Source organism: Cydia amplana, chromosome 20 (genome assembly GCF_948474715.1).
Source record: "Cydia amplana chromosome 20, ilCydAmpl1.1, whole genome shotgun sequence".
NCBI classification, from domain to species: Eukaryota; Metazoa; Arthropoda; class Insecta; order Lepidoptera; family Tortricidae; genus Cydia; species Cydia amplana.
In genome coordinates, this window is record NC_086088.1 from 6,099,234 (window position 1) to 6,111,895 (window position 12,662).

Sequence of the window (12,662 nt, forward strand, 5' to 3'; positions counted from 1 at the left end):
TCTGTCTGTCTGTGATAGTCTTACCCCGGTGATAGTCTTACCCCACCTTACCTCATATGTGGTTAAACAATTTTTTGTGTTATGAATTTATAAAGGCAGCATATTCGATTTCTTCAGATTAACTTACACAATAACTTCTTCTCTCTGTGCCCCTATTTATTTCTTAGTATCATTTCCTATACGGCCATATACCAGATCATACACCTTGTACCTATCTACATGCAGATACATAATGACACTTTTTAATGAATAGTTTTGTATGTAAGGCGGACATGTTTACGCAACTACTCAAAGTATTGTTTTGAAATATGTATATTTTACTAAGAAAGAGAGATTAGTTGCCATTAAAATCAAGGAAACGATTAGTCAAATACGTAGTTTTTAGTGTATCATACTTTCGTAGATTTGTCGTCCGAAACTAAAATTAAAGAAGATAAATATGTTCGATGCCGCTTCAGTATGGTTGAAGTATATTATTGTAGATTAAAATATATATAAATAATAGTTTTAACTACCAAAATAAGCTAAGAAAACAATTCCTGTGCCATGTTCTAATTTCCGTGCTAGTAAAATCTAATTCCCATGGACACACTAATTCCCGTGCCCTGACCAAAATTTTAAATTGAAATAACTTTTATAGTTTTATGAATTTTTTTACCCCATAAGAAAATTAATGTTTATTATATTTTTTATCAAATTATCAGCATAATTTTTTTTGTGTAATGTTGATATTTCAAAATTCCATGGGAATTAGACAAAAATGCTCGTTTGTTGAAATTGACCCTTTTGTCGCTGACTGCATCTTATTCTTAGGATAACTGTTAGCAGAAAATACTAATACAACCCTGTAATTTATTTCAGCAATGATAGGGATGACGATGACAGGTGACATCAATTTAAATAACTTTTATAACTTAAATTATAGCTGATTAAATATGCCTTTGAAAGCTAATTTCCTGTCTTTGTTGATTTGTTTCAGTGACGACGAATCAAGAGAGACTTTAAGAGAGGCGTAAGTACTTCATACTATACTCAAAATAATCAGGAAACGATAACATGATAATAATACTACAGAGCGCAAAGTGACACAGGAGAGAAAACTTATGTGTTCATCCGAAATGTACAGTTTTCTCTCCTGTGGGTCTGTGGGTGTGTATGATTTTATCATACTTATCCAAACAAAAGGAGTACCCTTTCATGTGGGTAAGGGTTAAATAAGAAAATTAACCTTTATAGCCCTTAACTTTTGGGTATGTCCAGGAAAAGACCTGAACATGGTTTAGAGTCTGACCCAATTGGGCTTGAACTAAGTTGAAATTCTCATTTGCATTGCAGCAAAACCCAGGCCAAGCCAGCTAAAACTAATAGTTCAAGTAGCGAGGAGAGCAAAGATAAACCCAAGCACAGCAAAAAGGAAAAGTCGGCAGAAAAGCCCAAGACAAACAAAACAGCTGAAAAGAAGGATAGCTCCAGCTCAGAGGAGCAAAAGAAAAGTAAAAAAGAGAAAGATGTAAAAGTATTACGAGACACGTCTTCAGACAGTTCTAGTTCTAGTTCTGAAGAGAAAAAAGCGAGGCGTTCCAACAAGGATGTGTTTTATGAGTCTAGCAGAGATGAGAATGTAAACGAGCCAAATAGTAATGAGTAGGTAATTACTAATTAGATATTTTCTGGCAATGAAATTTTTAGCAAGCTATTTTTGCGAGTTTTATTTGACGAAATGCAAGTGCAGTTCTAAACAGTAGGACAGCCATTCTCAAAGTGTGCTCCGAGGTCCCCTAGGGCTCCGCAAAGCCTCTGTTGGGGCTCCGCGAGAATATTTATAATTAGAAAAAACCCAGCTCTTCTATAGGTACCTATATCTGGTCTATAGTGACGAACGATTTTTTTTATTTGAGGCTCCGTCAAATATTTCGCTTTCCAAACGGGTTCCGTCACCAAAAAAGTTAAAGAACTGCTGCAGTATTAGGTTAGGTAGTAATGGAGTGAAAAGAAATATCATATAGAGAAATTCCTAAGAGGTTGCGTTGTAAATGAAATTGTACGTTATAAGTACGAGTACCTACTAATAATACTCGTTTCAGGCCAGCCAGGGTAGCCAGACCAGGCGGCCTAGCCAAGGTGACAATCGTTTGCGCTTCGCTATCGAATCGCTTTGTGAAATATGATTGCAGAGCATATACTTAAGGTCAACCGAGGTAAATGCGTCACTAGAGGTAAATGCGTCTTTTAAAGATTTCTTCTAAACGGAACATTTTAGAACTATTGCAACCCTCTCTGTTTGAAGTGTGGTTACTGAACGTTTAATTCAGACGGCTATAAGTGTGTGTAATAAGTTATATGTTGCGTTTAGAACAAATCTTTAAAGGACGCATTTACCTCAGTTGACCTTACTTCGATTTCCGTGACTTGAGGATGCAAACTAGAAAGCGTTTAAAAGTAATCTTACCTTTAAGACGATTGGAAGGCCCAATGCCCTTGAGCGTCAGGGCGGAGCTAAGCGCTCTGTACCCGCACCACCCGCTTACCCCGCTCGCTGCGATCGTACGTGAATTTTGTATCGCTGCACCGCCACGAGGTTCAAAGAATAAGATACAGCCCAGAGGCGTGCAGTTGGCGCTATACTCGTATACCTTTTGTTTGCAGATATTTTGTTATTTGAGTATGAGTAGATAATGCATTTAGTGGAGGTCGTAAATTACATTTCACGGTTAATACGACTCGCGTCCTGTTTAAATCGCCGTATAAAATTATATTATTATTATATATTACTTACCCATCCCGTTACGCACCATGCTGCACGTTTGTGTAATTGACATAACTGTCGTATTGAATTGGTAGAGTGTCATTCGATGGAACTTGCTAACTATGTAAGTACCTAATCAAACTTGATGAATGAATTTACTAGTGACTTTTGTTGACATAGTTAGTTCCATACTTGCATAGTTGACATACTTGCGTCAATAAAATTTAAAAAAAAAGAAAACAAATCTATGGTACTATATTTATAAGCGGTTAGACATGGTGCTCGAATAGCTTTTTCTAATGTCAAGTTAAAAAAATAAAAAAAGGCGGCAATTTACATTTTTATTTTCTTACATTGTTTGAGAAAAGCACTATACAATGCTTGGCCGGAACAGGGATTGCAAGACTCGCTTTATCCGGATCTCGGAGACGAGGCCGGCCTCGTCTACGACTCGGCCGTCTACCGCAATCTCGTTCTACAATCCCTTACTTCACGGCCTCTGCAGTAATGTACTATTTATGAACGTAAGGCCGGTAAATGTTATCGCGATTGAAATAATATGTAGGTATGTATAGGTACTTAAAAAATGCGAGGATATACCTATAAAAGTTCAAATAAGGACGGGACATTATGGTAATATGTATATCAACGCATGTTTGAGAAATTTCCACGCATGTTTGAGAAAACTTAATCCCATCAAAAACATTACATGTAAAAAGGTGCAAGTCTCGCAACGCTTCTACTACAAAAAAGTTTTGAGATGTAATGTGAAACCAAGTCGGTTATTTTAATCAGTGCCAGGGGGTGTTAAAACTGTATCAAATATATATCTTTAATTTGTAATACGTATAATGACTTGGACTTGACTTGCACCTTTTTACATGTAATGTTTTTGATGGGATCTCATCTATTTTTGTAGGCAGTCCTTCTTTTCGGGTACTCATACTATGTATACACATACATAAAGAAACACATCTTCATTCATACTCACATCGTACATCGTAGTGTACCTTTACTTTACTACCTACTATTTTTAAGAACTGCAACAGTAACTTTGTAATAGCAAATATTTATATGGGATTACAAACTTACTTATGCAGTTCTTAGATCTTTAAAACGTGACTGATATTGCAATATTTTTAGGTTTTCTATGGCTTGATAAGCTGAAAACTACTTATGTTTAAAATTTGAAGCTTGTGGATATACTAGAAGTACCTTAGAATTATGATGATCGTAGGTGAGTGAGTGAGTGAGTGAGTGTGTCAGTGTCGAAAATAAGGAACTTTGACGTACAATATTTCTTAAACTACTAGTTCAAATTGAATGTTTTTGAGAATATATCTTAAGCATGTTTAGCCCTATATATTACTGAAAATTCAGGGTTTTAGCTTCAGCCAGCACAAAATTACAGGACGTCGAAAATGGCCTGAATCGCTTCGAGAAAAGGATGGTACGGCCGTGCCTCTCTTTTTGCTCGACTTGGCGGGGGCACTGCCGTGCCCCCAGATTTACTTAATAAACTAACATCATTTTAATGGGTAACAATCCTAAAAATGTAATGGTTTCTGAATCAAACTATATAGTATATACCTACAACATAAATTGCCAATGTTGATCAATTTTTTTTAGAAATTGAACTTTATTAAAAACGTTAAATTTTAATGGCAATATGTCGGCGCATGTTCGAAATCATTTTTTATATATTTCAAATGAAGCTTTCTCAAACATAAGTGGAAATATTGTCATTACGTTCGTAATAATAGGCTGCGAAACACCGTGTTGCGCGCGCTAAAGCGCGTCACAACCAAATCAACATTCTGCAGTTATTTAATCTTTGGCCACAATAACTCCAATTTTATTGCACCTCGGCTCAGAACAAGCATGCAGAATACAAGGAAGGCACGGAGCGACGAGCGACACAGCCTCCTCGTCTCAAAGCTAGCACACGACTGCCGGCCACGCCTTTTTCGAGCTACATACGCACAAAATGTTAAAAAATATTCGATTTCTTAAAAAAAAAATATTTATTAACATTATTCTACGTTGCATTTGTAGTATCTGTTAAAATAATTATTCTAGTTTAAAAATAACTTTAATCGAATAAACCGTTTACTAGAAATAGGCAAAGTTAGTCGCAAAACGGCCTGTCGTAATGTTCCTTTTTTGGAAAAACTATAAGTCATAGGGAACAAGTCAAACGTTAGAAATGATGTACATAAAACGTAAAATAATATATATTCTTTCATATTTTTTGTTGAACCGTTAAGAAGATATAGACTCTAGAATGTTAGAGTTTTCGGCCAAAAACGGCGTCTAGCGCCTTAAATAACATCAACATTCATCATTTTATTTAAAACTTTCTTTAGACTCTGAATACCTCCTACTATTTTGTAAACTGTTCTATAGTAAATAACCTCATGAATGGGGGAAATAAAACGCTTTTTAGGTTCAAAGCTGTTCAATAATAAAATCGAGCTTCAGGCATGCTATAAAGGTTTTCATGTTCTTGCAAGTGCTGTCCGGGTTGTTGTATAAATTAATGGTCACCTGGTAGCGGCCCGCCGTGGCACCGTTGATGGGAAGATCGTCGTTGTCCGCTTTCAAATCATGGACTTCATACGGACCCTGGAAACATGGAAACTTATCCATATGTTCACTAATTTGGTGTCAAATTAAGTAAAGTGACGTTAATTGGCGTGTAAGTCATGGGATGTCCAATAAATATTACTCATTATCAAATATCACATGTCACAGTTTTCCTTACAAAAAATTGGAATAGAAAGAAATTAGAGCGAGTACGAGTAGGTATAATAGAAAAGTTTTACTTTACTAACTAAACATAAGCAGCGGCGGTAGCATGGTAGGATTTATCGCCTGTCACTATGCCTGTTACTTTCGCACTTACAGACTTGTTAGAACGTGACAGGCGATAAAAATGCGACCATTGCTACAGCCTCAGTAGGCCTAGCACATGATTGGCGCAACAGTAACACGCAGCGAGATAGACTACCCGGTTTTTTCTAACTACCCATAACTACCTATATGTTAAAATAAAAGAGGGACGGGTAGTCTATCTCGCCGCGAGATACTGTCGCGCCAATCATGTGCTAGCCCGGCAGGTGTTATTGATTTTAAAATCACTACTTAGTATAAAACAAAGTCGCTTCCCGCTGCCTGTCCCTATTTAGATCTTTAAAACTAGTTAAAGTATTTTGATGCGGTTTTTTTTAATAGATAGAGTGATTCAAAAGTTTATGTAGACTTTGTTAACCCGTGCGAAGCCGGGGCGGGTCGCTAGTAATGAATATATAGGTATTACTGATTAGCACTTACAGCGGCAAACGGACATGTGGTGGGGAAGCCGAAGTAGCTGAAATATTTAGCGTACAGACTCTCCTCGTTGCCGAACTCCTTGCAAACGTCACAGATCTCGTGGGAGATGATCATTTCGTATTGGCCGTTTATTTCTCGTTCGACCATTACTTCAACCTGAAACGCAATTAGGTAAAGTTGACGAAATATAAAGTGAGAGAAAATTGTTCGAGAGATCGGCTCACTTTATATTTCGTCAACCTTATGAACCTTAAATGAGCACAGTCTAAAGAGGTCCACAGATTATCATTTCGCCGGACGATATCAGCCTGTCAGATAAACGCAAAAGGTGACAGTTCCGAACAACTGACAGGCTGATATCGTCCGGCAAACTGGTAATCTGTGGGCCCCTTTAGACTAGGTAGGTATACATTTTTAATACCACTCACCATAGTAGCACTGTTGAAACCTTTATGAAAGTATATAGTGCCGGCCATGTACGAAGTAGTTTCATTATATCTGTCGACATCCACGGCCGACGTGTCCACGTAGGCCTGGCTGGACGGGTCGGGGCACACATACACTGGTGAGTCGAAGTTTAACACGAATTCCGCCTGCAATGGTGAGAAAGATAGAATTGTCGCTTATATTGGCATTTTCCTTAAGTCACCACCCTTGTATAGGTACAGTGAGCATCGATAGTAGCGGTAGAAATAACGCGCCAAAAGTATGTGCCAAGCTGGAAAAGTTTTCCACCTAGAGATAAAACTACAATTCATGCCCAAAAGTATTCCTTACAGTCTAAGGGCCACTTACCATCCCACTAACCCAGAGTTAAGCGGTTAAACCGTTAACCCAGTGTCCAATTGTACTGGTATAAACCATGGTAACTCGGTTTAACCGGTACATATACGTAGAGGTCTTTTTATAGCCGGTTTAAACTCTCGTGCAAGCCACGAGACGAGCCGCGAGCCGCGCCACGAGACGCGAGTGTAAGCGGTGGGCTCGCGGCTCGTCTCGTGGCTCGCAAGCTCGTCGAGCTAATATAATTTAAACACTAACGGCACGGCATAAGGTTTATAACCGAATGACAAGCCGAACGCGAGTGTAAGCGGTGGACTCGCGTCTCGTGGCGCGGCTCGCGGCTCGTCTCGTGGCTCGCGCGAGAGTTTAAATGGGCTATTAGAGTAGATACTTTTGAGTCGTGTGATCCCCTACTTTTGATGTTAACTGTATATAGGGTGACCCGTTTAGATTGGCCAGTATGGGAAAATCTGAAACTATAAGACATACGACGATCTCTTCTTAGGAACCATGTCATCGATTTTAGTAACAAGAAAAACTGCATTCATACATTTAAAAAAAATGTGTACTCAGCTCGGAAATCGAACCCGGACGTTTTGAAAAATAAAACTAAAATTATTTCTATTTAGATATTGATTGTGTAGGTCTTAAGCAGTAAATGTTACTATGAAACATGATGTCTGAAATGAATAAAATGCATTGTTTTCATATCCTTTAATTTATTGTAGTAAGTTTTAGAAATGACCACCATTTTTTTCAATACATTTTACATAATTTTTTTTAAATGTATGAATGCAGTTTTTAGGGTTCCGTAGCCGAATGGCAAAAAACGGAACCCTTATAGATTCGTCATGTCTGTCTGTCTGTCCGTCCGTATGTCACAGCCACTTTTCTCCGAAACTATAAGAACTATACTGTTGAAATTTGGTAAGTAGATGTATTCTGTTAACCGCATTAAGATTTTCACACAAAAATAGAAAAAAAACAATAAATTTTTGGGGTTCCCCATACTTCGAACTGAAACTCAAAAATTTTTTTTTCATCAAACCCATACGTGTGGGGTATCTATGGATAGGTCTTCAAAAACGATATTGAGGTTTCTAATATCATTTTTTTCTAAACTAAATAGTTTGTGCGAGAGACACTTCCAAAGTGGTAAAATGTGTGTCCCCCCCTGTAACTTCTAAAATAAGAGAATGATAAAACTAAAAAAAATATATGATGTACATTACCATGTAAACTTCCACCGAAAATTGGTTTGAACGAGATCTAGTAAGTAGTTTTTTTTTATACGTCATAAATCGCCTAAATACGGAACCCTTCATGGGCGAGTCCGACTCGCACTTGGCCGCTTTTTCTTGTTACTAAAATCGATGACATGGTTCCTAAGAAGAGATCGTCGTATGTCTTATAGTTTCAGATTTTCCCATACTGACCTATCTAAATGGGCCACCCTGTATATACCTACCCAAAGTACAGGATTTATATTTTGGACTCTTAAAGGAATATTCACATTCTCATTTGAAGTTTAAGAGCCAACAGGAGTGGTCATTTCTCCATACAAACGTACTCGACTGTTTCCTCCGTGGGTTTTGAAGCTAGCGCAATGATTTTTTCAACACAGATTAATATTGTCAATATCTGTTGTCGGACCGTTTTGTTTTTTTTTTGATATTTTTGTTTTTTAAGGCGCTAGAGCCCTTCAAAAATGGCCAAAATGGCCTAATTGACTAAATATATACTTACATCCGCAGGACCCTGGCAGTCACAAACTCCAATCAAATACAGGAACAAAAAAATAAACATCTCTTCAAAACTCTTCATTGTAAACAGTAGTAACTACAAACTTGGTTATTTAAATACATTCTACATTGCGTGCGGCATCAGATAAACATATCTGATTATCTAACATGGTGGTAGAATGTCAGATATGTTAGATAGCTTTAACAACTTAATAGCTGTTATTATAATTAGGGGAAGTTCCGTTTAGTTAATAAGTATGGTGTACGATGATTCCAATAAGCAACGTAGAATAGAATAGGTCATCAATACTTGGTGAGGCTTGATATAGTTTTTCATAATTTTAAACAGCTAACGCGGCTGATAAGTTATTTCACTGCAAGACGATTTAAACAAACATAATAATGATACTGTTTTCTGCAGTAAACTTTAGTTCACTTAAATTATTAATTTGAAATTTTACGCGTTTTTTACTTGTTTGGAATTATTGTAACTGGCGTTGACCGCAGCTGTCTTTATTTTGGCATTATGATGGCATTATCTTGGTTATTTATTCCTTTATTCAGCGGCTATAGGTGAGTTTTATGCCTTCAACTTTGGCACCGACAATAATTATAGCCTGACAAACAAGTTTTGCCCACAAGTGATTTATGACAACATAGAATAAAAAAACTATAAGGTCAAGGTCAATGTGGCTAATTCCGTCAGGGCATGGTCAGGGCTATTCCGTCCACGAGCGTAATTTTTATCGTAGGAAAAAAACCATCTGCTTTTGATTCCTGCAGTACAGCAATCCTGCAGATGTTTTTTTTTGTTTTGTGCAGCGATTGCAAAAGCAATGCTGCTTTGTCGATGAAATTATCAATTTTGTTCGTTGTTCGAGAAAAACGCTAGTAGACGGAATAGTCCCTCTGACGGAATTAGCCACATTGACTCTATTAGCATACTCTCCGACTCTACTGACAAACCACTCTTGCCAAACTATATTGGTCACTTCTCTCTTTTAGACCACGTGTATTTATTATATAAGGGAACAAAGTTTTTATCTACCTATTATAAACCAAAATATTGTACGATTTCAAAATTGAGCCACGAACGCAGCGAGTATTTAGAATAGAATATGGAATCTTGGGCTTGGCCTTCGCAACAACTTTGCTCGCTTGTATAAAAAAGTAACTTGGGCGCCCGTTTGAAATCCAAACATGGAAATAAAAGATCTTCTATAGAAAAATATATTTTAATTCGGCTCTCAACTTCCTAATGCCAAATCGCTAAGTTACAGACATCACAAAGTTAGAAGTTAGAACGCCTAAAGGACTAATTAGTTATGATAGCCATGAATTATGAAGAATCGCTAAAGTTTACCAATTAAAAACAAAAGTAGTGTTTAATAAATTTATTAAAAAAAAATACAAAACAAAAAAAAGCCATCCATGCCTGCTACGGACGTTATAAGTTTACAAAATAAACTAAAAAAGAGTGCGTTAACAAGTTATATACATAAATACATTTAAGTGCTTAAAATTTATTGAAAGTGAGTAAAAATTACTTGGAAACATATTATGCGAATGAACACTTTAAACTTTTAAACCAAACGTGAAATGCGTATGTATTATCCACTAAGGTTATATTATACTACACTCACCGAATAAACTAAAAATTTCGAAAAATACTTCCTATATAAAATATATTTTTATTTTATACGCTAAAAGAGACCAATAAGTACCATAGAGAAAAACATAGAGTGCTCACTCCATACATCAGTTTTGGTACCAAAAAGACTATTATTTCCATAGTCTACATCTAGCATCGAGTAGCGGAATTATCAGTACTGCCACTTGACAATAGATACCACCGACCGGAAAGTCAAATACTCAACAACATAAGACTTTCCGGTCGGTGCTACATCTATTGTCAAGTAGCAGTACTGATAATTCCGCTACTCGATGCTAGATGTCGACTATGAAAATAATAGTATTTTTGGTACCAAAACTGATGTATGGAGCGAGCACTCTTGTCTTACTATATTTCTCTATGCCAATATTATGCGTAGTGTACGCACACCTCTAAACACACAAGTTAAACGTATCCTATTATGTCAAATATATATTACTTTTCGAGTCTTAAATTAATTTATAACCTAATACTGAAAAAGTAACTTGACTTGCCATAAGTTTTAAATGTATACCAACTTTCATTCATCGATATGTTCAAATGCTTCTAAAATGAATAATCAAATTCTGGCGAAAATCAACCATGTAACAACCATATCGCATGTGATCAGTTGGCACGTACATATAAGATACGAGCGAAGTCCCAACCTTCGAATTGAAATAAATACTCTTAACACTACTTAATCAAATCCTTTCAAACTAAATTTCTATTGGGACGTCGCTATTAAAAAGCACCTTAAACATTAAAAATATGTTTAAATCTGTTTCAATCTACAATATACTAAAATAGCTTCTTTTCTTGTATCATAATGGAAGAATGCTTAAAATATATTGAAACGTATGTAAACCAAGCATTCTAAGATTCACGGCTCTATAAAATTACATCTAACGTTAGACTAGAAAACAAAACATTCGTAAAGATATTTTCGTTAAAGTTTTAATATAGCTCACTCTCTCTAACAGTGCCGGTCCAATGCAAGAAAAACAAAAAACCATCGAGCGAACTCTCGTACGAATCGGGGAAACTAAAATCGAACCATCGCTTGTTCTGGTTAAATAAGTACATTGCATACCTGTAGAACTGAACGTGTCTTGCTATTTCAGTCAGTCTCGGTACAAAAAGTACTAAGGTTAACTGAAGTAGCATGACAAATTCGAACGTATCCGAGAAAATACGATGAAAAACAATTAGGTTCTAGTCTCATTTAAACCTGGTATTGAATGTCGGTGCTAGTCAGTTTAGGTTTGAAAATTGACACACTTTTATGGCAGATAACTACTCACGTTAATAAGGTTCGTATAGTATGCAACATACCCAACACAATGCATGAATTCTGTGGACCGGCACAAAGGAAAATAGACCTTAAAGCTAAATAATTAGTGTTACGACTGCCGGCAGTCAGTGTGCATAGAGAAAAAAATACATAGAGTGCTCACTCCATACATCAGTTTTAGTGCCAAAAGACTATTAGCATCTAGCATCGAGTAGCGGAACTATCAGTACTGCTAATTGACAATAGATGTAGCACCGACCGGAAAGTCTTATGCTGTTGAGATAAGACTTTCCGGTCGGTGCTACATCTATTGTCAAGTAGCAGTACTGATAGTTCCGCTACTCGATGCTAGATGTAGACACTGAAATTAATAGTCTGAACTGATGTATGGGGTGAGCACTCTTGTCTTACTATATTTCTCTATAGTCGGGTGCGAAAGCGAGTGATCGTACAAATAATAAGGGAGTTATCAAAATATCCTGGGTTTCGCGTGCACGGCAGGCGAGGCGAATCAGTGGACCTGCAAGAATTTATTTAATTGAATATCTAATAATATGCCATAAAGGAAGAGTGCCCCCGTACAATGGGGTTAAAAACTGTAGATTATTCACTAATATTGCGTTATGGTAGGCGTGGCTCACTCCGCGATTTCGTCGCTATGCTACAGGTAGCTAAAAGTACGTCCATTCCACACCAATTTTGGTGGCTAGCCATAAGCCGCGCGTGGCGCTGTCGCCACCTAGCGGCCATCTGTCCTGATAGTGACAGACGCGTTTTGTTAGAGTGAGTCTTCTGTACCTAGTACTATTATTTATTCTGTGGTTATGGGGATGGGTTTCAACTAACAAAAATAGTCTCCGCCTGTGCGGAAAATTACGCTGTCCATGATGATTGGGTTCATCGCCTTGTCCCTGCGACTTATGTCCAGCCGCTGTAATGGCGATTGGAATGGGTTGCTGCGATAACAACTACCTACGCCTGCTACTCTGTTCCTTGCGATTGCGTTTGACTACTTGTGATTATAACTGATCGTTGCAAGTGTTGCAACGGCGACTTGTCGCCGTTGCGTACTTATACTTGGTCAACCAGATCTTGACAGTAGAAAAGGCGGCA

At 37.2% G+C, this 12,662-nt stretch overlaps 1 protein-coding gene across 1 annotated transcript; it reads right to left on the reverse strand.

The window, feature by feature from the left end:
* Positions 1–5,185: 5,185 nt before the first annotated feature.
* Positions 5,186–8,719, reverse strand: LOC134657516 (uncharacterized). The gene is made up of 4 exons (XM_063513091.1): positions 8,609–8,719; positions 6,508–6,672; positions 6,080–6,235; positions 5,186–5,371 (listed from the first exon to the last, which is right to left on the reverse strand). Exons 1-4 carry the CDS (start codon positions 8,684–8,686, stop codon positions 5,195–5,197), a joined length of 576 nt encoding a protein of 191 aa, XP_063369161.1. The 5' UTR covers positions 8,687–8,719; the 3' UTR covers positions 5,186–5,194.
* Between the last annotated feature and the right edge of the window lie 3,943 nt (positions 8,720–12,662).

Bases quoted from the DNA above. Each gene is read 5' to 3' on its own strand.
- LOC134657516 (XM_063513091.1), bottom strand. From the start codon at position 8,686: ATGAAGAGTTTTGAAGAGATGTTTATTTTTTTGTTCCTGTATTTGATT. The intron at 6,673-8,608 runs GTAAGTATATAT...TCACCATTGCAG, and splicing joins ACTGCCAGGGTCCTGCGGAT to GCGGAATTCGTGTTAAACTT. The intron at 6,236-6,507 runs GTGAGTGGTATT...ATTGCGTTTCAG, and splicing joins GTTTCAACAGTGCTACTATG to GTTGAAGTAATGGTCGAACG.